The sequence below is a fragment of the Aplosporella prunicola genome (genome assembly GCF_010093885.1).
Source record: "Aplosporella prunicola CBS 121167 unplaced genomic scaffold K452scaffold_21, whole genome shotgun sequence".
Lineage (NCBI taxonomy): Eukaryota > Fungi > Ascomycota > Dothideomycetes > Botryosphaeriales > Aplosporellaceae > Aplosporella > Aplosporella prunicola.
In genome coordinates, this window is record NW_022983549.1 from 735,936 (window position 1) to 758,542 (window position 22,607).

Here is a 22,607-nt window from a genome sequence, read left to right on the forward strand (position 1 = left end):
GCTGCTGCCAGTTGAACGCAAAGTAGAGAGCATCACCGGGCGTGCCGAACACGTAGCAGAAGATGACTTAGCGTCCCACCGTCATTCGAGAACGTGGTGTTGTTGCGGAGCGTGCAGAGCGTGCGGAGTCCCGGAGCTCGGTTGTGGACCGGGCACAGTCACGTGATGGTTCAGCCAATCGGCGCGCGACAGCGACGCGCCCGCCCTTCCTCACGTCGCAACCTCACGTCCACGTTCATCACCACCCACCGGTCCACCACCACCACTGTCATCGCTCTCCATCGTGACTGCTCGTACAACGCGTTCTCGCGCCAGACTGTCCCAACTGCGTGGCGGCGCTCCCGGGGAGCTTCGACCTTTCGTGACTGCTGTCCCAGTTGTGTGGCGGGCTCGTGTGCGAGGACTACCGTCGTGTCGCTGCATCTGCATCTCCACATAGTCGAGTCAAGGCTACTCTCGCTTCAAAGCCTGGGCGGGTGGGCATCTCACGCCAGAAGAGGCGCTGAGGGCACCGGTTTCCTTTTTGTGCTTGTTTTGCCGCTGCTGCTACCTACTAACCGTTTCTTAGCATGGATCTCGCCGACGCCATACTGCAGCCTGTCGATGCTGCGCTGAACTGGCTCGTCATCGAGCGCGTCCTGGCAGAATGGAATGATCCGGCCACGAGCGACCGTCGATATCTCGGGACGCTGTCCAGCGTCAATGGCGCGGCCAATTTCACATTGGCTATCGGTTACGGCGCGACAACCCGCCAACTCTTTATCAGCCTGCACCTTCCAATCAAATTGCGCGCTTCGACATCCTCCAAACTGAAGCACATGTATTATGTTGTTCCGGTCGAGGCATTAGGTTCGAAGGGCTCTCAGCCTGCCTTGTTTGTCGACGTCAGCCGCACTGAGGATGTTCCTGAACAAACGCTGCCGGAGCTGAGAAAAGCCGGGTTAGTCGAGAATGGGTCGAAGCGAATAATTCGGATAGGATTCAGACTCAAGGAGCGTGGTTATGTCATCATGCCGCAAGGGAGTTTGTCAAGGCCTCCGCAAGGCACTCCCCTTCGTCTGCTCCAAAACCTACGGTCGCTTTCCGAGCAGGCTGCAGCTTTTGATCTCTATCTGAAGTACAACGACTACGACTACGTCGAGCTTTGCCGAGTCTGCGAAAACGTGTCCAAAATACATCTTACCACACCCGCGCTCGACGTCAAGTCTTTGTTCAAAGGATTGGGTGCTGTCAATGTCTGGGAACAGTATGCAATGCCTTCTGAAACCAGGGACAAGTATCCAACGAAATTACATTTCGCCGACCGCGAGACATCTCCTCCACCGCAGTATGATCGGGTTACTCCGTCTCCGTCGCCCTTGGTGCTCGTTCCTGCTAGCAGCTTGGGGTCGTCTCCAAAACAGCCGTCGGTAGATCGCCCGCAACATGGGCTGTCTGTCATTCCAGAGACTCCTGAGGCTTATATGCCAGCCTCGGCCCAAGCTAGCAGGAAGCGGAAGGCCACCAGCCCGCTCTCCGGAGGGTTCAAGGCTCACGACCATGATGATCAACTTGAGGATGCTCATTCTTCCCAACAAGATCTGTATGGGATGTCATCTGCTCCATCAGTGGGGATCACTGCTGGACAAGCATCTCCGTGTGAAACGCCATCACAACGCCTTCTCCAACAGCATGAAAATGCTCAACCTGATACCGTGACCCAAAACGACGTTGACCCCGCTCTCTTTGCTGATATGGTCCAGTGGCTCGAGTGGGCGTGGTCTGCTTTGCCATCAGCCCACCTGCATCTGCAGGCAGAGCTTTTAGCCCTTGGTGCCGCCGTCTGCAACGTCAATGCCGAAGCGTTCGCCGACCAGCGAGCAGTCTGTATGGCCAAACTGCTTTTCCTCGTCACTGATGCCAACCGCGTGACCGGTGAAACTGAAGACGAGCACCCGCCCGACTTCGAGCTTGAGGTTAGAGACGTAGTTCGCTGGATGAACCAAATCTACCGCGCTGCCGACATCGTCATTGCGCGCGACTTGATGCAGTTAGCGGAGGTAGCGCAGGGGGCAGCGGCGAACGATGAGCAGCGGCGGAAGGCGTTTCGGACGCAAAAAGCAGTGTGCGTCGCGCGCGTGTGTATGTGTTTTGGAAAGGCGGGGTGAGCTGAGCTGAGGGTTGGTAAGTGGTGGTGCGCTGGTATGGATAGTTAAAATGGATTTATGTGGAAGGAGATGGGTGATTACGGAAATTTGTCATTAACATATTTTGAATAGCGTTATACCTTGATATATACAATTGAACTTCAAGCTACTTCTTCAGTCAGTAGGCTGGAACAAATGCATTTACTCGTCCAGACATCCAAGTCTGCGGAAAAGCTGGCAATTCTCAGTCCACAATAACGCTATCCAGTGCCCACCACCCACTCCCACACCGTACCGGCCCGCAGGTCCGTCTCATGTAGGTATGTAGTAAGCGTGAAGAAAGCTATGACACTTCCAAAGCCTCTCCTTCGACCGAATCCACGCGCTTCTGTCTAGTTATCGCTAGAGACCAGCCACGGACTCAAGCTCAAACCTAAAAATAAGCTCAAGCTCATCATGGTCATAGAGGCGAGTGCTAGAGAGGCTGTGCTTGATTTGTGCTCGGGAGCCCCTGACGGAAGCAGATACGAGATACCCCACGCGGCGACGCAGGCGTGTTTGATTGGGTAGGGTATGTTTTCTTGGTCCTGCGTACCACGTACGTAGGGGCTTAGGGAGGCTCTGGGCCTGGCGCGAGCTTGGACGATAGGATGAGTGGAGCGCGAATGCGGGTGCGGTTGCCGCGTTAGTGTCGTGATGGCCTTCCTATTTTGCCTACAGAAATCTTCAAGACAGTTGAAGAGGGAGGTGGTAGGCTGATGAACCGAGGATCATAGACGTGTGTTGTCGCTGGTCGAACAGCGTGTAGCAACACAGCGTGAGGGACTGTGCGCGCCCTGGAGGTGGGTAGTGGCGAGAGTTTGGCGTTCGGTGTTGTCAGTCTGGCCGTTGTTTCTTACCTACCTCTACGTACAACGTGGCAGTCGTAGGGCTCCCAGCAGTGCACCGGTTATGTGTGTTGTGGTAGCGGGCTGCCCATGTAGAGGAGACATGGCGGAACAATATCCTACGTGCGTTTCGTTTCATGATGTTGAAACGGTACGGCTGTTCGGAACTGGGGTTGTTTCCGGATGGAATACGGATGTCCGCAACAGGAATGTAGTTGAGTTACTTGGACATGGGGTTTTCCGATGTTTGATGAGATTCCGGGATGCCGGGTAGGTGCCGTGTGATTCTTGTCCAGGCTCTTGAAATCTCTGTCGCTGCATTCTCAACCGAAACAACAATGCCAACCATCTGCGCTACTCAATTCAAGAACAGGAAAATTATAAGATGGTACTATGTACATCATTCCGTAGTGACTTTGCTGGAGCAGTCAGGTGGCGTTACGAGGAAGAATTGATGGCCGGAGTGGCGTCCCCGGATCCGCAGCTAGTGTCCGGCGGCCCGCAGGACAGTAAGCCATACAACGTGCTGTGCCTGCCTAACCTCCTGCCGCATTGCGATTTTCGCCCTTTGTCGATACTTTAATCTCCGTCGTCTGCAGATTCAAGCCGTTTGTAATGGAAAGCCCTGGTCATGACAGGGGGTTTCGCACGACAAACGGGACGCCTCGTTTGGCCTCTCAGCATGTCTTCCCGTTGGTGGGATTCTTTAAAGCCTCATGTACCGGATTAATATGTTTCGTATCCACTCGTCATGCGGGGTTTGTTTAAGCGAAGCAGATCTACACGGCCTCTCACGATGCTACAGGCACGCCCAGTATTTAAGCAGGCCGCTGCTGGTGGTTATCCAGATCTCAGGTTGCTCACGTCGAACCTGACCAATCATGAGGGTCAGCTATCTGCAAACCATTCTGGTCAGCCTCGCCTGCCGAGTCTCGGCTCAAGCCGAGTTCTCCACCACAAACTTCAAGGGAGCCTTGGCAGACGGCTCGCAAGTTCTCGAGTCACTTCGACCTGCTTCGAACCCGGACTTCGACTTCTCGCCTTCGGATGTCTTCTCGCTTCGAAATTCCGAAGGGAACTATCATACCGGTGACCTGACTTTCCGCTATCGTGTTGGCAGCCAGGCGTGGCAGGATGGGAACACCGCCGCGAGTCGAACCCCGGTCGAGAAGATCAACGCCCAGGATGTTATCGCCGCGGCAAATTTGAATCCCGTCCTCAGTGAACCGAGTTCCACCCTGGACACCACACGGGAGTGGATCGATGTTGACGGTGATCTTGGTCTCCGATTCACTCTCAGCAATGTCGCGAACGACGATGTGGAAATTGGCAGTCTGGGATTTCCCATTGAGTTCAACAACATCTTCACGAACCGCTCCGCCGTGGATACGCGAGAGAAGTGCGTTCTCCTGGATCCTTACATTGGCCTCCACTCAGGATATGTTCAAGCCACGCGCCTTTCGGGGACTGGTCCCGCTCTTGTCGTCACGCCATTGACTGACCAGACCAAGTTTGAAGCCTGGCGATTCCTCCCGGAGGAGTACGGCTTCGTATACTACCAATCGCAAACTTATGAAGGGAACTACGAGTGGCAGGTTTACACCAAAGCATGGGCAGAGAACGAGTGGAGCGGCGTCGATCCATGGAACGAGCCGACTTCTGTTACACTGAAGTCTGGAGAGAACATCACGGTCGGGCTGCGATTCTCTTTGGCACCATCAATCCCAGAAATCGAAGACACTGTCATTGGCGTCGATCAGCCTGTGGCCGTTGGCATACCCGGCTATGTTTTGCCCACCGATGTGGTCGGAAAGCTCTTCCTGCACACCAACTGGACTGTGTCGTCTCTCACCACGACCCCTGCCGACGCTTTTGAGATCAGCGAGCCTCGTTCCCTTGACGGCGCGGCTGAATACAGTCTTACCCCGTCGAAGAGTGCCTGGGGCCGAGTGAGACTGGACATCAAGTACGAGAACGGAAAGACGCAGACCGTCCATTACCGCATAACTAAACCTGCTCCCGAAGTTATTAAGGACTTGGGTAACTTTTTGACCACGAAGCAACTGTTCGAAGACGAATCAGATCCGTTCGGACGTGCCCACTCGATCATTACGTACGATCGTTCTGTAGATGAAATCGTCACCCAGGACGCTAGAGTATGGATGGCCGGGATTAGTGACGAAGGAGGTGCCGGTTCTTGGCTTGCTGCCGCTATGAAGCAGTCAGAACAACCTTCAAAGTCCGAAATCAGCACTCTTGAGACTTTCGTCTCAGAAGTCGTCAATGGCACATTGCAGGTCTCTGATTACGGCGTCCGCAAGAGTGTATTCTTCTACGACCCCGAGCAGATCGACTACGCCTACAGCTCTGATATCGATTGGACCAGCTGGACATCTTGGAACAAGGAAGCAGCCTACGCAGTTGATAGAGCATACGACTATGTCCACGTCACAGCGCTATATTGGTCGTTGTATCGTGCTGGTCGGGCGTATCCGGAACTCTTGACGCAGCAAAACGCCACGTACTACTTGCTCCAAGCGTACCACACCGTCACCTACATGGCCGAGGCAAATGGAGTCGGATACCGGGATGTTGGTCTTATGGGCGAGACGGTGTTTGGTGAGCTGCTCAAGGACTTGGGCGCTGAGGGATATGAAACGGAAGCGACGAAGCTCAAAGGAGACATGCAACAGCGCGCAGAACTTTGGGCCAGTCAGGATGATCCTTTCGGCAGCGAGCAGGCCTGGGACTCTACTGGACAGGAGGGAGTTTACTACTGGGCCAAGTAAGTTCTCCGTTGGCTTCAGCATTTTCTCATATTGGATGAGTTGCTAATTACCCCTCAGCTACTTTGGCGATACAGAGCTCGCTAAGAGTGCAGTCAGTTCCATCATGGGGTACATGCCTACTGTGGCACACTGGGGCTGGAATGGAAACGGTACGCAAAATGTTGAGACACAATACAGTAAATTTAGCTGACAAGTTTTAGGGAGGAGATACTGGGACTTCATGTATGATGACCGTCCATGTTTAAATGCTATCTTGCTTACAAATTTCACAGTTACGGAGCCAAGCTCCAACGCATTGAACGCCAAATCCACCACTACGGCTCTGGTCTCAACTCGCTGCCTCTCCTCTCGCAATTCCGCAACGAGCCCTCGAACTTTTACCTCCTGAGAGTCGGCTACGGCGGCAACCAAGGTCCGCTCACCAACATCGACGAGGAAGGCTTTGCCTCCGCCGCATTCCACTCCTACCCCGACACCCTGAAATGGGACGACTACAGCGGTGACTACGGTCCCAACTTCCTCGGCCATGCTCTCGGTGCCGCAACTTACATTGTCCAGCACGATGTGTACGGCTGGCTCTCGTTTGGTGGCAACGTCATCAGCAGTGACGACGGCACAGTGACGGTCAAGCCACTGGACTCGGCCCGCAGGAGGGTCTTTGTCGCGCCGGTCGGCTTGTACGTCTCTATTGATGCGGGTGTCATCGACACGGTCACATATGCCACGGCGTCGAACAAGGTCACGGTCAGTGTGGCACAGGGTGACGTCGCGGCAGAATCGGCGCTGGTGAAGTTTGAGCAGACGGCGGATGGTGTTGGATCTATCAACTTTACGACGACAGGGCTGGAGCAGCAGAGGGGCGGATGGGTGTTGCCGTTGGGAAGCGAGTCGGCGAAGGTGGAGTTTGCGCCGGCTTGAGCCTTGTGCACAGCGGTAAATCGGACCTTGGTTCAATAAACTTTCCCGAAGTTTGGCTTTTGTATACTTCTCTGATTATGTACCTGTATGTATTCGAGTCATCAGTCTATTTGTATCTTCTTGGCACAGTCATACTGGCAATCAGTTAAAAAACAACCTTGAGGAGAAAGTGCCCACTCAGGCTAATCTGATAAGCTTACATCTAATGCAACTGGTTTTTGGATTCATCCTGCTCGCTTGCCTTGGGGGTGGTGGGTTGCCTTTGTAATCGATCCGGACTCAATATTTGAAAAGAAGCTCTTAGTGAAGATTTCCAAAGTGGAAAGCTTGGGACAAGCGCAAGGAACAGATATCGAAACAGCAAAGAACGGAACAAGTGACAGTATGCTGACCTGTTCCAAATTCGACAGATAGAAATCTGCCTGCGGCATATTCTCGAATAATGGCAAAAAAAAAAAGGGCATGCTAGAAAAGATCTTTGAAGTGTGCGAACACCTCCAGAAGGAAAGCGAACTCGATTAGCCGTTGCATCTTGGGAAGAACGTCATACATATTCTCCGCGACCAAGACCAAATGTCAAAAGGACTCCAGATGCTGGAAAGGTCAATCGATATTTCGGTGAGAAGCGTTTGGATAGCAAAGGCCAAGAAAGAATGTACGACCTTGGGCAGAGCAGAACATCCGTCCACCGATGATGATGATGACGCGTGACGCGGCGAGACGCGCCCGGGCGCGCACACGCGCAACCGAGCTTGATCCGATCCGCGTTAGTTCACGACGGCTACCTAGGTCCCTCTGCAACCGCCATCCTCCACGCCCCTGTTTCCACGGTGCTGACAGCCTGTCGCGCATTCTCTCGGCCTTGGCGTCATGACGCCAACGCCGCGCTCATTGTCCTCAATTGCGTCGCATTCGTTCAACTACAGCTTAGCATGCTCCTCCAAGACATTGGCTAACAGCCGAATCGCCATCACTCGACTTGCGCCCTCTGCCTTCTCCCGAAGACGAATCCATACCTGTACCGGTCTTCTACACCCGCCGTCTCGTAATGCGCACGGATCGAACCATCTCACACCACGATTCCCGTCCACCACGACCATCAATCTTGTCGGCCCGGCACAGCTCTTGGTTCGCCATAAACACACTGGGAAGGGCAACAAAAAGCGAGGAAGGCCGAAAAGGAAATCATTGCTGGATGTTTTTCCAGACACATTCGAACAGCAGGCGGTAGAGCGAAAGCGAGGCAGGCCAAAGAAGAAAACACTGGCGGACGCTTTGCAAATTACACACGAACCACAAGAAGTATACGATGTGGATTCGCAGGAACAAGAAAAGAGTTTGTTGGAAGAGAGTCTTCTCCGCGAGCTCCGCGAGAAACAGCAAGCAAACGTTGCGGACTCGCAGGAACCAGATAAAAGCCCGTCGGGAGAGACTCTCAGCGAGGAACAGCAGGATGTACTAAGGCTCATAGTGGATCGAGGGGAAAGTGTTTTCTTCACGGGCCCGGCTGGTACTGGTAAATCTTTTCTTCTCAGGGAAGTTATATCAAAACTGCACGCGAAGTATTTCGAAGAGTACGAGCGGCGTGGCATAAAGCATGTTGTGCAGACGGATTTTCTGGATAACATTATCGGGATAACCGCATCAACTGGAATTGCCGCCTTGCACATAAACGGCAGGACTCTACACTCATGGGCTGGCATTGGTCCCGGAGATGCGCCTCTGGAGACCATCGTCCAGAGAATTCTCCGATCGTTCAGGGCCTCTAGACGCTGGAGGATGACTCGGGTATTGATTATCGACGAAGTGTCTATGATTGATGGCGATCTTTTCGACCAGCTGGATCTAATTGCGCGAATAATACGCCAGAATCACCTCCCATTCGGTGGCATCCAACTAGTCATCTCTGGCGATTTTTTTCAACTACCACCCGTGTCATCGGAAAAAACTGCAAAGTTTTGTTTCGAGGCCGCTACATGGCCAAAAGCTGTGAAAACCAAAATCGGATTGACCCACATCTACAGACAGAGGGAAACAGCCTTTACGAAGATGTTGAACGAGACAAGAGATGGTCGGCTTTCGCAAAACTCGATTGAGGCATTCAAAAGTTTGGATAGGCCTTTGAAAAGGGACAGTCTTGATCCCACAAAGCTGTTTCCTTTGCGCTCCGAAGTTAACAGAGAAAACACATTAAAGATGGATCAACTTACTGGAGAAATTTACACATATAGTGCAAAAGATGACGGCTCATGCGAGGACGAGACTATACGCTCCAGGCTTCTGTCAAACTGTCCAGCACCAAAGACTCTTGATCTGAAAAGAGGTGCTCAAGTCATGTTAATCAAAAACACCGGTGACAATCTTGCCAATGGTTCATTAGGAAAAGTTATTGGCTTCATGAGCTTGAGGGAATTTTGGCATAGCGACGAAAAAGACATACTGGAATTCCTTAAAACAATGCCGAGCGGAGAGACACCAGAAAAGAAAGAAACGTCAAGCGAGGACGAAAAGATGACGGCCGTAACGGTAGACAAGAATTTGCTGACTCCGTCAAAAGAAAAATGGCTTTTATCGAAGTTGATCGAAGAGTTTGGCTCAGAGCCTTTCCCCCTAGTAGTGTTCTCAACCAAACACGGCCAATATATCCACAGGACCATCAGGCTATGCCACCGGGTCGAATGGGATGTCGAAAAGCATCGTAAAAAGCAAACCGGCGATGAAAATCAGAAAAAAAGCAAATACGTGTTTATTGACAAGAACTACGTGGTGGAAAAGCTGGCAGTGCGCTCGCAGGTCCCGCTTATCCTTGCCTGGGCACTCACCATTCACAAGTCCCAGGGCCAGACCATGGACTTTTTACAAGTGGACCTACACCGTGTTTTCGAGAAGGGGCAGGCGTATGTCGCATTGTCTCGTGCGACGGACATGGACGGCTTGCAGGTGCTCAACTTCCATTCAATGAAAGTAGTCGCACATGAGAAAGTCAGGGCTTTCTATGCGAGCTTGGCGAACACGAACTCCATTGACCGCCCGGAAGAAGATAGACATATTTGCTAGAGTGTAAAGTAGAATTCCTTTTCGTTCCGCTTTGTGATTTTGAGGTGCTAAGAACATGCTTCCGGGTCGTTAACAAGCCACAGCAATGCAACTCACGAAGTACACTTAAAAATGGTTCTTTTATTCAGCATCGAAATTAGTCCCGCTAGCTTTTGTAGTATGAGCCACGATGCCAACACTCGACTCCAAAGATTGCAAGTCATCCTGTGAGGCGCCAGTTTGACAAACATCTTTCTTTACCGCGCCCATAGCATACCAACCCCGATTGCTCAGACTTCCGAATCGATGCTTATTACTTAGACGGGAAGGACGCGAACAAGACTGGTCGCGAGTCGAAGCGAATTGATCGAATACTCTTGCGAACAGGGGACGAAGCAGTGGCAGGTTAGCGCCAATGAGAGCCAGCTCGGGTTCGATGACGCTCCACATTAGAACATTGGGTATGTTATACGTCACGTCGGAAAGGTCCAACTTGACCAGACTATCCATACGTATTATGCTCACGATACTGACACTGATATAGTTAGTACGGATGGGACATGTCGGCTGGGGGTACTCACAACAAGCCGAGGCAAAAGATCAGGCAAAGACCAAACTTGCGCGATGCCGGCACTTGAAGTGCCCAGATGTATGGTATGGGCAGAACAAGAACCATGACGTCCGTAATCATGTTTAATGCTCCGGCTGCAACGAATGCCGCATTTCGGTCTCCGCATACGCCGCCCGGAAGTGTTTGGTCCCAATTGAAGGCTAGTGGACGGCAAAGAAGGAACCCTTCGATGACGATGCTGAATGCCCAGCCCCACACTATCACCATGACGACCGCGATGATAATTCGGATATGTCCAATCTTGCCGAATATCCGAAGATAAAGGACCATGAGCGAAGTCTTGATCAAACCTAAAGAGATGCCGTATAAAGCCTGGCATGGTATCAGGAGCTAGAATTTGTTAGAGCATCCTAAGATACTGTCTTGATATGCTAACCTTTAGGGTTAATTGTTGTGCAGACGGCGGATGGATATCTCCGAAATGTCTACCGACACCACCGTATGTCGCCACTGCGATAAATGTCAGCCTGAAAGGATAGACATCCCAAGAACGAATCATACTCATAGTAACAAGGGCGACAGATACGCATATAATAGCCTGAATGCTGGTAAGAGATTGTTCAATACAATTTGAGAGAGTCTATACCATTGAGATCGTAACGAGATAATCGTCAAGGGAAAGTTGCACCCCCTTCACATGTCGGCACCAAAACCGGGCGATGAGTGACAAAAAGGCTAACATTCCTATCACCACGTAGGTGACGAACATGTCGCGAGCAGCACGATTCTCGAGGCCATACCAAGTCATGTTGTTTCAGTTACGGAAAATCGTCAACTGGAGAGCCTCACAGTGGAACCGTGGTTTATATATCATTTTCAGTTATCCTCCGACGTAGGATCGCATATAACTTCGCGAAGGGGCTGGAGCTCTCAGAATCTTCCGTCCGCGGAGGCATATACCCAGAATCTCGCCCCCGGGGAAGGTCTGTTTCTATATCGCCCCTAGGCGCTTACTTCCCGTTTGCGATTTTCGCCCCATATCTCTACTATTGGGGGTGCAGATTCGGGATGAGATAAATCCGAACATACAGATTGCCGGCGTAGCCGGCAGATGGTGAGGATTTACAACACAAACCGCCCCCATGCGGTGTTCAAAATAGCCTGGCCCGCTTAGCCCACCGGGCCAGACGCCGCGTCCGTAACCCCACGCTAACCTTACACTAAAACGGGCTGCGCCTGGCCCAGTTAACAGTCTAGCAACGCACAGGTAAGACCACGAAGGCTTAGCATGGTGTTGAACGAATACAACAACCAAACTCTGTTAAGACGCCGACTTATTACCTAAATATGCTTACCTCGCCACCTATCGCCACCACTAACACGTTCCCAGCCATCCTACTCCCCTTAATATTAAAGCTTAGCATGAAGAGGCTATTAGTAGCCCTTTCGGTAGCCCCCGACAAAGCAGGCTGCGGCTACAGCAGACCGGACTCCCGCGGGCCAAATTTTCGGCCAGGCAACTTCGAACACTGCCCCCATGGAATGATCTATGAGAGGGTGGGGGCCAAAATCATCGTGACAGCATTCTTGGCCCCCAAATTTACCGCGCGGGATGCTATCCGGCACTTCTCGGTTTCCAGACCAGGCAGGAGCAACTTTATGATCAGATCTTAGATTGGCCCCGGCGCAGCAGCTCGGGACGCCGTATAAAAGTATATCAGTAAGGCGCCGGCTCTGTATTCCCACCATATCACTTCAAACTGTGAAACATGTCTTCTGTTAACACTTCTTCGACCGATTCTCTTGACGAGTCATATGACTATGTTATCGTAGGTGGAGGCACCTCGGGGCTCGTCGTAGCCTCAAGGCTTACAGAAGATCCTCGCGTGCGCGTTGTTGTTTTCGAGGCGGGAGCAAATCGCTTGGACGATCAAAGAATTACTATACCCGGCCTTGCTCCTTCAATATACAACGACCCGGATTTTGATTGGGGTTTTCTGAGTGTGCCGCAGGTAATGTTGTCCACCGGATTCAGGATCATGAACTAACTAATACTAGGAAAGCCTTGATGGCAGAGTCATTGGACATTCCATGGGCCGCACGCTTGGCGGATCCTCTGCTATCAACCTGGGGATGCTCGTTTATCCAGGCAAAGTAACCTTTGATGCATGGGAAAAGCTGGGAAACCCAGGCTGGGATTGGGACTCCTTTGCGCCGTATCTTCGGAAATTCCACACCTATCACGCGCCCTCCGACAAAGTTAAGACTCAACTTGGAATCGAAGTCAAAGAGCAACTTCAAGGCGGAGATGGTCCAATTCATGCCACTTTTGGTACGGATTACATGGCGTACCACGAGGCTTGGACCCCCGCATTCAAAGCCCACAATTACGAGTTGACTGGAGATCCCATCGAAGGACTCGCCATAGGACCCTTCGCTGCTGGCGGTACTATCGATCCTGCCACCAAGACGCGCAGTCACGCCGGTTCTGCTTATTACAACGAAGAAGTAGCCAAGCGCCCAAATCTCCGCGTTGTCACCGAAGCTCTTGTTGAAAAGGTAGTTATGGAAGGGGAAAGTGCAACCGAAGTTCTCATAACCGGCAAAGATGGTGTACAGCGCAAAGTCAAAGCTAGTAGAGAAATCATTCTGGCTGCTGGCGCTATGAAGTCCCCTCAGATTCTTGAGCTTTCGGGTATTGGGAATCCGGAAATATTGGAGCCCAAAAGAATAAAGGTCCTCATTGAGAACAGCGGTGTTGGAGAAAACTACCAAGACCATGCACTGTGCCCTCTGAGCTGGGAAGTTGCCGATGGACAACCCTCTGGTGACATGGTGCGGATCCCCGAAGTCGCTGCTGCTGCTATGGAAGCGTATCAGACTGCAAAGGCTGGGCCATTAGGTCAGGTGTCATTCCTTTCTGCGTATATGCCGGTGGTGGACATGTCGGAAGAAGACACTCGACAGCTTCTCAAGCAATACTTGCCGAAAAGTAGCAGAAGGGAAGAGCTTCTCAAGGAAATGCTGCTCATGCCAAGGGAAGCTTCCGGCCAGTACAGCTTTGTGCCACTCCAGTTGGCGTCTAAGGCCGGCCCGCTTGCGAAAGGAATCTTTGGCATGCCAGAGGACGGGAACTACGTGAGCATAATCGTCGTGCTCAACCATCCCTTCTCCCGTGGATCTGTTCATATCAACTCGACAAACCCAACGGACCTGCCAACCGTCGACTCCGGCTACTACAGAAATGGAATCGATATGGAAATCACTGCTCGGCACCTGCTGTGGGTCGAGAAGCTGATGGCCACGGACCCGATGGCGCCGCTATTGAAAAAGGGCGGGCGTTGCATTCACAATGACAAGCCGGTTGCTGATTTAGAGGAAGCGAAGAGGGTTGCAAAGGAGACTGTTATCTCCAACTACCACAGCTGTGGAACATGCGCGATGATGCCAAAGGAAGAGGGTGGAGTTGTCAACGAGAAACTGATTGTCCATGGGACACGAAATTTGCGGATTGTGGATGCGAGCGTCTTCCCGTTGATACCGAGGGGAAACATTCAGTCCAGCGTCTATGCCGTCGCCGAGAAAGCTGCCGACATGATAAGAAAAGACAATGCTTGATGAAGAGTAGAAGTAAGCGTTTTGTTCAAAGAGATAGCTAGGCGCTGAGTAATCAAAGTTCACGAGGATCACCACGTGATACTGCACAGACCATCACATCACAAACGCTTGCCTTCACGTCGTCGCAGCGGCACCTCACCCAACTGCCAAACAACAGCATGGTGAAAAAGCGCTTGGCAAACTCGCTAAGCTTTCATGTTAAAAAACTTCGGTTCGACGCACTTGAATGGGATACGCCTCTGAAGCCTTTGCGGCTTGCTCATGAGCAGATTTGTTCATTCAACGTCGGTAAAGATGGCGAATCGCTCTATGTTCCAGGTAAGTCTCTAGGGAGATCTAGTTTGAAAGCCAGCTAAAGGTATCAGGAACACCCCCAAACTGGGCCAGGAAGCCGCTACCGCGGAATACTCCTTTGCTCCCGCGTGTACGGCATGTGACCTCGCGGGATCCGCTGTTGAGAGAATGTCATTTCACGCCGATGCTCACTGCACTTGCAATAACCAATCCGGCATATAATCTCAGCGACGTGTTCTTTATAACCACGAGTGCACTCTTACAGAAGTTGATGGAATTGATTCAGTCTAACCAATACCGCACCATACCTGAGGCTTTCAAAGTTAATGTCTCGATGGTGGGAAATACCGCATTGATGAGCTTGGATGTCGAAAAACCCTGGGAACGCACGGCAATGCAGGAAGAATTCACTGAACCAAAGCCAGGATGGGAAGACAGTTACGTACACTGCCGAGCGATACGCTACAAATTACACGGGCTTGATGTTATTGTTGAGCACCCGGTCGACGCGGACACTAGCCAGTATCGTTCGCCCACACGTTCGCTCGTACGGCAAAGGCTGGAGAAGCCATACCTACCCCAAATGCTTTTTCCCCCGAAGGATTTTAAAGGACGACCCAAAAAGACTGCACCATCAGGAAGAGTAGTTCCGCCAGCAAAGCCAGGAGAAGATACGCGCCTTGGGGATTCAAATGTACACTTTTGCGGGTTCGGCACCCGCCCAGACCGGTTCGGGTCTATTCGACCGTTGAGTTCACAGCACGAGCAGCAGAATTGGTCCCCTGAGACGTTTTACAAAGAAAAATTGAGACGAGCGGACCTCTGGTTTAACCGCTCACCCATGTCCTTAAACTATGCGCAGGATCCCCACAGGGAGACGGTTGATGGGATCCCAACTGACATGCACAGAGTGTATGGGCATAGAATTTTTACGATGGATCATCGGCATAAGGAGTTTGCAAAATTCTCAGCGAAGGCAATCCTCGAGACAGAGTTACTTCTTTTTGGGTTAAGGAAGATGGCTAAGAAATCGCGTACTGGCAGCTGCCAAGTTTATTGGAGTCCTGATGAGGAAACTCTTCTGCAACGCCAACCGATCAACCTATTCAGTCCAATTCAAACTGTACCGGTTGGATTAAGGCAGCAATTCTGGCCGGGATCGGATGAGGATGTAAAGCGGGTAGAAGAAAGAAGAGCTAAAGTTTTACGCAAGATGGGAGTTAAGCCCAATGTGTAAGAGTAGATTCTACGAAAATCAGATGTTTACGCAAGAAAAATGCTTTTTATAGCTAAATCAACTGTAGTTCTCAACAAGACATTTGTCAGGCCACAAAGCCTTGGGTAGATAGCAGCCTCCATAGTCATGGCATTCTCGCCCGGGTTACATGGTATTTACGTGCGACCCAGGCCTACGAATCCTCTTCAAGGATTCGTCTCTTAGTAATCTCAGCCTATTGTTCTGCTCCTTGCCCCCTGTTTACACTCGTGCCTCGTATAGAGCTATCCGAAAAGGGCTCTACATTACGGTAAGGGCGTAATTTTCTCGTCATAAACCTCTGCAACCCCGGACGGGAAAGTGCAGCTAGTGGTGCCCCTTAGATCGGTTTGACACTCGGTGTAGTTTGTTTCCACGAAGCGTGCGAATCTCTGGTGAAATGTCCTGAGGAATAGTCAGTAATTACGACCGCAAGAGTAAACCTTAGTAAGAGCCTTACTGAGTGCTTGAGTCGGTGAAGTTATGCCGTATCTCAAAAGTGAAGTTTTCATGTGTCCAGTTGACAACGTACCAGTCCCAGCTAGTCGAATCGGCACAAGGTATCTGGATCCGATACTGTTAGTAGGTATCGTCTGTATATTCGGAGCAAGTGCAGTTTATACATAATCCGTCGGCCAGTTCAACAATGTGTCAGAAAACGACACATGGCACCATGCCCCAGTTTCATTGCTGAGGGGGTTGTTGTTTTCCCAGACCTGGAATTCCTGGTTGTTGATATTCTGACGTCGCCAGTAGTAGACATCCGTGAAGTTGAATTCGGCAGACAGGACACTGCCAGGGAGCAGGGCAAGCGTGCTGAGAATGGTGGTAAGGAACATCGTTGAATTGATGGATTGTAGACAATTCGATGAATAAATGCGCCGAAGAGCTTGCCATATTTATATTTAGACCTCTTCTCCGCGCTAAGCAGCACCTCGCATATACGAGAAGTTACCCTTAAACGAGAAGTAACCTAGTATACAGCTTAGTTCGTATATGTATTAGGCTGCTTACGGGTGCTGACAGCAGGTAGATCGGTGTGACCTCGCTTGGATAAAAGTAATCCGTCGTAGCAGCAGCAGCAGCAGCAGTAGTAGCGAACGCAGCAAAAATTGCAGCAATTACGGCTAGAGAGTGTGCTGCGCGGATGGCGGGAACCGTAGTGATCGGGGGCGCGGGAACGGAGCCGGGCGCGAGCTCGTTTGCAGTAGAAAGAAGCTGGCCAGCTTGCTGGCGTTATCTAAGCCGATGATGCCCTGGCGGACGGTCCCGTCGCCGAACACGGTACCGGGCCTCACGGTAAGGTACTTGACGGGCTTGGGCTTATGCTTCTGTTCGCGGCCGGAGAAACGGGCGAAAGCGCGGTAGTGGCGGCGGTGATTACATCCATCTGTGGCATCTCCCGTTAGCTATGTGCCTTGGAGGGCAGCTCCATTAGATAAAGCACGTAGGCTCATAGCCGAGTTCATCGTGGCGACTCCTCGCAGCTTACGAATGCGCTAGGACCGTCCTGTCGTTCCTCTTAGTGTAACTTGTAGTCTTTTGGCTGATTTTTGCCCTGATCATGTGGCACTGTAGAAGGCGCTCAGGCAATGTTTGGAGCTATTTAGGGTACGATACATGCTTTTACGTCTTAGAAAGTCTCTATATACAGCTAGGTAGACACATTTGCGAGTCTTTATCTGGAGTGGTAGCACTCGTAGCGAACCGTCGTTCGCAGCTTGACTGTCAAGCAGGCAAAGGTTGTCAGTCATTCGATCCGCTGAAATGCTGAGACCATGGGATGTTGGCGCGACACACCGTCCGGGTTGCACTGGTAGACTTAAGTTTCGGATAGGGAGCAGGTCGTTGGCTATCTTCTTGGCTACAAGTGGTCGGCTCTCTTCATCGACTGAGGTGGATCAAAGACGTATTTACGCCAGGTAAGTTTGGTGCAATTCGCCAATCGCGGGTCGAGGCCAGTAAACAGGGCAATATCTGTAGGGAGAACGAGATGGGGCAAGTAGTCCTCGTCGTAAATGGTAGCGCAACTGTCCTTGCGTAGGCCATGCCAGTCAGAAGGCCAGCAATCAACCATCCCGGTGTATGCGGAGGCGGGCACAGGGTAGTTAAAATCGGTTATGGTTACTGGAAGGGTAGTCATTCTGGGTGAATTGCTGAAGTGGATACTGGAAAGAGAGTTAGGCGGCACGCCGATGATGGTTTTGGTATACTGTCCAAGGCATAGGTTGGCGTAGAGAGACTCGAAAGAAAGGTAAACAGTAGGCGAGGTAAGGGTGAAGCCCTCGAAGACAGTAGTAACGGGTTCGACCGGAGTAGGGGGTGGAGACGTAATATGGTGAGTGTCGGTGGTGTGAGTGTCGGTGGTGCAGAGAGCTGAAGGGTCTTTTGATTCGTCCCAGTAGAGTAACCGGACATGGCCGGCATCGAGGCGGCAGCTCAGGCGACCGGCGGGAATCAGACAATCCGAAGTATCCAAGACACAATTAGGGGCTCGTTGTGCTTCCTTGGTGGGACTTCGCGTTTTCTCTTCTTCGTTATATGATGACACCAATAGGTCGCACCCGTGGTAGTTATACTGGCATGTTGGTGTAGGGCCCGGATAGGAGGGAGCGCTAGTAAATAGTATAGACTCTGTCTGTGGGACATAGGCTAAGCCTGAACCTGGTGCTCGCGGCCAGCCGTCGCAGAGTGTAGAGGCGTGTCTGCTAGTATTTCCCACCCATATCGATGTTAGCGCCGTGTAGGTGCTTTCAAAGATCCTTTGATTCGCTGAGAACCAGCTGTCATATCTTGTGACGTAGTTAGATTTCTCCGCATAACAGCTGAGGACAGAGGCTATGTCGGTAGAGTCTTTGCCCGTCCAGGTATTCGTAATGGATGGGGTGATGCTAGATGTGCTCGGCGTAACAGTGGAGGGAGTGGTGATGGTGGTCGAATTAGTCCGAGTTACGACAATAGAAGTGAGGCGAGTCTTGGTTAAGGTTACTGTCGTTGTGCTGTCCAACGATTCGGAAGAAACCTCTGTGGAGTTTGACGATAGATAGCCGGCTGAGAGATGAAAGCAGAAAGCAAGAAGCAGCCAAGAGAGCTTCATTTTCGCACGTTTGTACATGGAGTATTCGTTGTATTGGGCTAGCCGGCTTATAAGGCCATCAGCAGCGGGCCAGCGGCTGCCGCCGGAGCATTAGCATGATTTTGACTTGCCCAAAAGCGGGCGACACCGTAGTTAAGCGACATAATACATGTAAAACCTTAACTGCGGGGTGGTCAGCAGCTAAAAGAACTTGGTACCTAGCGTGCTGCACGATTGAGTTTTCCAGGGGAATCCACTGTTGGCTGGGGCTGAGCTCGCGGTCTAACGCACCAACGACTTTTTTGGGGGCGAAAATTTGGTTTGAATGACTACTGAGGTTGGAGGGAGAAAAAAAGCGCTGCAGAGGAAGACGAAGCGTCGGAAGGCTGCACCACAGCACGCAGTGGAGGGGTGAACGGGCGGTACCGGTCGTACGGCCCGCTGAAGCCAGACAGGATGGCGCGCTGGGCAGTTAGTTTTGCATCCCCTGCATACAGCCCCCACGCCACCCCTCCCTTTGCCCTCTTATTCTCGTCGGCCGATCCAATAGGCGCCTCTGAGCTCTCGCAGTAGCCCAAAGTGCCCGGATAATCATTTAAAGATTCCGTGACGCCTGAGAGCGACGTGCGAAGAAAAAAAAAAAAAAAAAAAAAAAAAAAAAAAAAAAAAAAAAAAAAAAAAAAAAAAAAAAACTAATGGCATTTTTTCTTGACAGAGTGAACGGTCATTCATGCGAGTGGTCGTGTGATATGGCGTGTGAGAGCGGTGTGCATTGGATGGGGGTAAGCATGCAGTTCGTATTGCTCTGTCCATGCGGATCGAGGTAGGTGAACGTGGGATGGGCGTGTTAGGCCCCAGACCTGCGGCGGCAACAGCAGCCCGACCAACGCCACCACCACCGCCACTCACCATCCAAACTACGGCTTCCTAGCCAAAAACTTTGGCGCCTCCGCCATCTCTGTACTCCGCCAGCTGCACGCCCGTTTTGTAAGTCCCAGCTCTTCCCAACCCGCATCCGGCAGCAGTTCCTGCATCGTTGAAGAGCTACGTGCCGCAGGGCAGAGTAGAGAGAAAGAACACCAAACCGAAAGTAAGGACAGCGTTTCCCAACGATGCGAACGTCTTTATATGCGTATGGTTGCGTTGTGCAGTGCACTCGAGTGACGCTGGGTACGGGAGGTCGGTCTGCGGAAAAGCGTTCCGGTGCGGGAGATCTATTTAGTCTTTTCCTGTCCCCATGGAATCGAGCGGGAGGTTATAATTAAAGCCTAGAAACGCAGAATAGACACCTTCTAGAATGGAAATAGGTTATAGGGAAGAGAGGTGTTCCGGAGGCTTGCCGTCCGTCCCCACGCGTTCCTGCGTCGGTCGCACGCTCTCGGCAATAAAGGCAACGTTTCTTCTTGGGAGGTACATCATGTAGTACGTCAGGCTGCGTTTAGTACTTAGTTTACCGTAGCGGAACTTTACGGATGGCGCTCCGATAGGAGTATAGGGAAAGCGTACAGCGCCTCGCGTAGCACCGCTACTTCCCACTACCGCCTACACGCCTTCAGCGCTCTATTCGGTGATGATTTCCGCTGTCCTTTGACAAAGCTTCTCCGGGCAGCTGCGGCGTGCGGGGGTTCTGATTGGCTGCTGCAACCCGGGCACATGGAAGAGAAGCGGTTGACTTCTGGTCGATACTAACAGCACATATACCAGGAAAAGGTTTATACGAGAAGCAGCGAAACAGATAAAAAGGCGGTCTTTCCAACATAGTCCTGCGGGTAGCGTGGGCTGTATGATAGAGCACGTCTACCCGGCTTCGTAAGCTGACGTTTATTATTAGCCTCGGTGCCTATGATAGTGGCGCTGGGAGGCGTTTAGCGCATCGTATAATATGGTTCCTACTGCAGCCACTTATTGCCTGTTTTCTTAGGATTTATGTGGTGACCTATCCGATCATCACCTGAAACGCAAGAATGACGAGGGTTAGTTTGCCAGACGCAAGCCACAGGCAATGAAACCTGCTAATTGCAGCAAACAACGTCACAGTCGAGTTGATTGGTCTCTAAACGTTTAGGCCGCAACGATAGCCCAACTCGCAGCCCAATTAATAATTGGCCTCCGACCCCAGATCTTTGTTGCAGACGACGTAGCAATTACTTCAAATCCGCTACTGGAAAACAGTTCCACAACTCCTCAAAATGGAAGCCGGTCTTATCCGTCACCGAGATGAGACAGTAACCGAGGGGCATCGCAATGATACAGAAAGCCTTGCCCAGGCAGACCAGAGCTCTGCACGCCAGAGCCTTCTTTCTCTCAGCTCAGAAGATGATACCACTGCGCACGATGACCAAATCTTGGGACAAGAACAAGGACAGTCCGCTTCTTCTAGCTCTTTCGATAGAAGAGTTCCTCACAAAGCCTCGGTGGGAAGCTTTGGTTTCCTCAACTTCATCCGGACGCAGTGGCTTTACGAGATCTTGGCCAGTAGCACTGCTATTTTGGCTCTAGTCGCAATTATCGTCACTCTTGGAACCTACGACGGCCGAACTCTCCCGAAATGGCCGTACCGAATCTCCGTAAACGCTCTCGTATCAGTTTTTGGCGTTATACTTAAAGGCTTGATGTTGGTTCCTATTGCTGAAGGTTAGCTTCCAGATCTATACCATCGTCCAAGATGGCTGCTTGATAGTTAAAATACTAAGATAGTATATTTACTAATAAGTATTGTTATAGGTCTTAGCCAGCTGAAATGGCTTTGGTATAGTGATCCCCGTCCACTTAATCATTTTTCTAAATTCGACGAGGCAAGTCGTGGTATTTGGGGCTCAGTTAAGCTATTCCTTATGCTTCGTGGAAAGCATATACCCTCCCTTGGAGCAGCTATTACAGTTCTTGCCATGGCAAGCGACCCCTTTATTCAGCAAATTATCCGGTATCATTCATGCAAAACGACCGTTAGCGACGAAAAAGCGTATATTTTACGCACTAGGAACTACACCGGAGGCGGCCAGACCTTTAAGCAAGGGGTTTCCACTTTAGACGGTGGGATGCAGGCAGCTTTACACCAAGGAGTCCTGAAATCATACTCTAGAATTGACCCCACATGCGCTACAGGGAATTGTTCCATTTCCAACTACAGATCTGTTGGCATGTGCCACAGTTGTCGTGGAGTTAGCGACAAGATTAAACAGACTGGTCCGACTGGGTCCAATTGGACTTTAAATTCTGGGATCAGCCTTGCCCCCCCCCGGAGCAGAGGGCACAGTCTTACTAATGCACACGAACAATAGCAACTGGTTTACAGAAAGCTATTACTCCAACAATATCCAAGGGCTCTCTCGAACACAAATTCTGAGTCTTACTTTCAAGGAAGACGACAACACTTTCAACACATCATGGGTACAGAAGTTCAATATCATGGCGGTCGAATGCGACCTCAGCCCTTGCATATACACCTACAAAGCCGAAGTCAACGAAGGTGTAGCAACTGAAACGCTATTGCAAACCATTGAAATGACCCAGTCCAACGAAAGCTCTTACCCAGAGAACACAACCGACGCATTCGTCGCCATCCCGATGCCATGTCTCCTCAACGGCAACTATTACGACGCCTCCGACTTCCCCACAATGTCCAACAAGACCTACAATCGCCTGCTCCCAGACAAGAATAAGAACAACAACAGCAACAACAGCAACAGCAACACCGACGGAAACGGCGCCACAGGCATCTTCGTCCCTCCAGAGTGCGTCTTCAGCTTCAGCGCCATCGCAAATCTCGGGGCATATCTCCCCACATTCCTCGCGGGTCGCGTCGGCCTGTTCGAAGCGCTACCGGTCAATTCGGAGCCGAGCTGGATGGCGCAGGTGTACGCCGACGGGAACGCGACGCTGGCCAGTATTAATGAAACGTGGGCTTCGCTCGCCGAGAGCATAACAATGCAAATGCGTCGCGATGGCGTGGCGGGCAGCAGCAGCGCGCCCGCAGCAGGAGATGTGTGGAAGACGGAGACGTGCGTGGGGGTGCAGTGGGTGTTTTTGGCATATCC

General features: G+C 51.4%; 8 protein-coding genes across 8 annotated transcripts; 5 read left to right on the forward strand and 3 right to left on the reverse strand.

Annotated features, from left to right (window-relative positions):
• Positions 1-232: 232 nt before the first annotated feature.
• K452DRAFT_290292 (uncharacterized protein) lies at positions 233-2,293 on the forward strand. Its single transcript, XM_033540976.1, has one exon. The coding sequence runs from the start codon at positions 570-572 to the stop codon at positions 2,145-2,147; it is 1,578 nt and encodes a 525-aa protein (XP_033394908.1). The 5' UTR covers positions 233-569; the 3' UTR covers positions 2,148-2,293.
• A 1,601-nt stretch (positions 2,294-3,894) lies between these two features.
• Positions 3,895-7,181, forward strand: K452DRAFT_276271 (uncharacterized protein; the record flags this gene model as incomplete). The annotated part of the gene is made up of 4 exons (XM_033539267.1): positions 3,895-5,798; positions 5,860-5,951; positions 6,003-6,024; positions 6,075-7,181. The coding sequence occupies 4 exons, from the start codon at positions 3,895-3,897 to the stop codon at positions 6,718-6,720; spliced, it is 2,664 nt and encodes an 887-aa protein (XP_033394909.1). The 3' UTR covers positions 6,721-7,181.
• Positions 7,182-9,897: 2,716 nt separating this feature from the next.
• On the reverse strand, positions 9,898-10,675 carry K452DRAFT_232914 (uncharacterized protein; the record flags this gene model as incomplete). The annotated part of the gene is made up of 2 exons (XM_033537268.1): positions 9,898-10,291; positions 10,338-10,675. Coding segments are annotated over 2 exons (732 nt in total), but the record flags the coding sequence as incomplete, so codon positions are not given.
• A 1,421-nt stretch (positions 10,676-12,096) lies between these two features.
• Positions 12,097-14,009, forward strand: K452DRAFT_255371 (GMC oxidoreductase; the record flags this gene model as incomplete). The annotated part of the gene is made up of 2 exons (XM_033538354.1): positions 12,097-12,339; positions 12,386-14,009. 2 exons carry the CDS (start codon positions 12,097-12,099, stop codon positions 13,943-13,945), a joined length of 1,803 nt encoding a protein of 600 aa, XP_033394911.1. The 3' UTR covers positions 13,946-14,009.
• Positions 14,010-14,075: 66 nt separating this feature from the next.
• K452DRAFT_360896 (uncharacterized protein) lies at positions 14,076-15,476 on the forward strand (the record flags this gene model as incomplete). Its single annotated transcript, XM_033546382.1, has 2 exons — positions 14,076-14,263; positions 14,311-15,476. Exons 1-2 carry the CDS (start codon positions 14,104-14,106, stop codon positions 15,474-15,476), a joined length of 1,326 nt encoding a protein of 441 aa, XP_033394912.1. The 5' UTR covers positions 14,076-14,103.
• Position 15,477: 1 nt separating this feature from the next.
• Positions 15,478-16,352, reverse strand: K452DRAFT_320792 (uncharacterized protein). Its single transcript, XM_033544350.1, has 3 exons — positions 16,118-16,352; positions 15,955-16,058; positions 15,478-15,899 (listed from the first exon to the last, which is right to left on the reverse strand). The coding sequence occupies exons 1-3, from the start codon at positions 16,331-16,333 to the stop codon at positions 15,761-15,763; spliced, it is 459 nt and encodes a 152-aa protein (XP_033394913.1). The 5' UTR covers positions 16,334-16,352; the 3' UTR covers positions 15,478-15,760.
• Positions 16,353-17,358: 1,006 nt separating this feature from the next.
• K452DRAFT_311131 (uncharacterized protein) lies at positions 17,359-18,609 on the reverse strand (the record flags this gene model as incomplete). The annotated part of the gene is made up of 1 exon (XM_033543395.1): positions 17,359-18,609. One exon carries the CDS (start codon positions 18,607-18,609, stop codon positions 17,359-17,361), a length of 1,251 nt encoding a protein of 416 aa, XP_033394914.1.
• Positions 18,610-20,963: 2,354 nt separating this feature from the next.
• K452DRAFT_194004 (uncharacterized protein) lies at positions 20,964-21,386 on the forward strand (the record flags this gene model as incomplete). The annotated part of the gene is made up of 2 exons (XM_033535905.1): positions 20,964-21,204; positions 21,295-21,386. Coding segments are annotated over 2 exons (333 nt in total), but the record flags the coding sequence as incomplete, so codon positions are not given.
• Positions 21,387-22,607: the final 1,221 nt, after the last annotated feature.

Coding starts and splice junctions, on each gene's coding strand:
- K452DRAFT_290292 (XM_033540976.1), top strand. CDS start 570: ATGGATCTCGCCGACGCCATACTGCAGCCTGTCGATGCTGCGCTGAAC.
- K452DRAFT_320792 (XM_033544350.1), bottom strand. CDS start 16,333: ATGTTCCTTACCACCATTCTCAGCACGCTTGCCCTGCTCCCTGGCAGT. Junction 16,059..16,117: donor TGAACTGGCCGACGGATTAT/GTATAAACTGCA, acceptor TATCGGATCCAG/ATACCTTGTGCCGATTCGAC. Junction 15,900..15,954: donor TTCACCGACTCAAGCACTCA/GTAAGGCTCTTA, acceptor ACTATTCCTCAG/GACATTTCACCAGAGATTCG.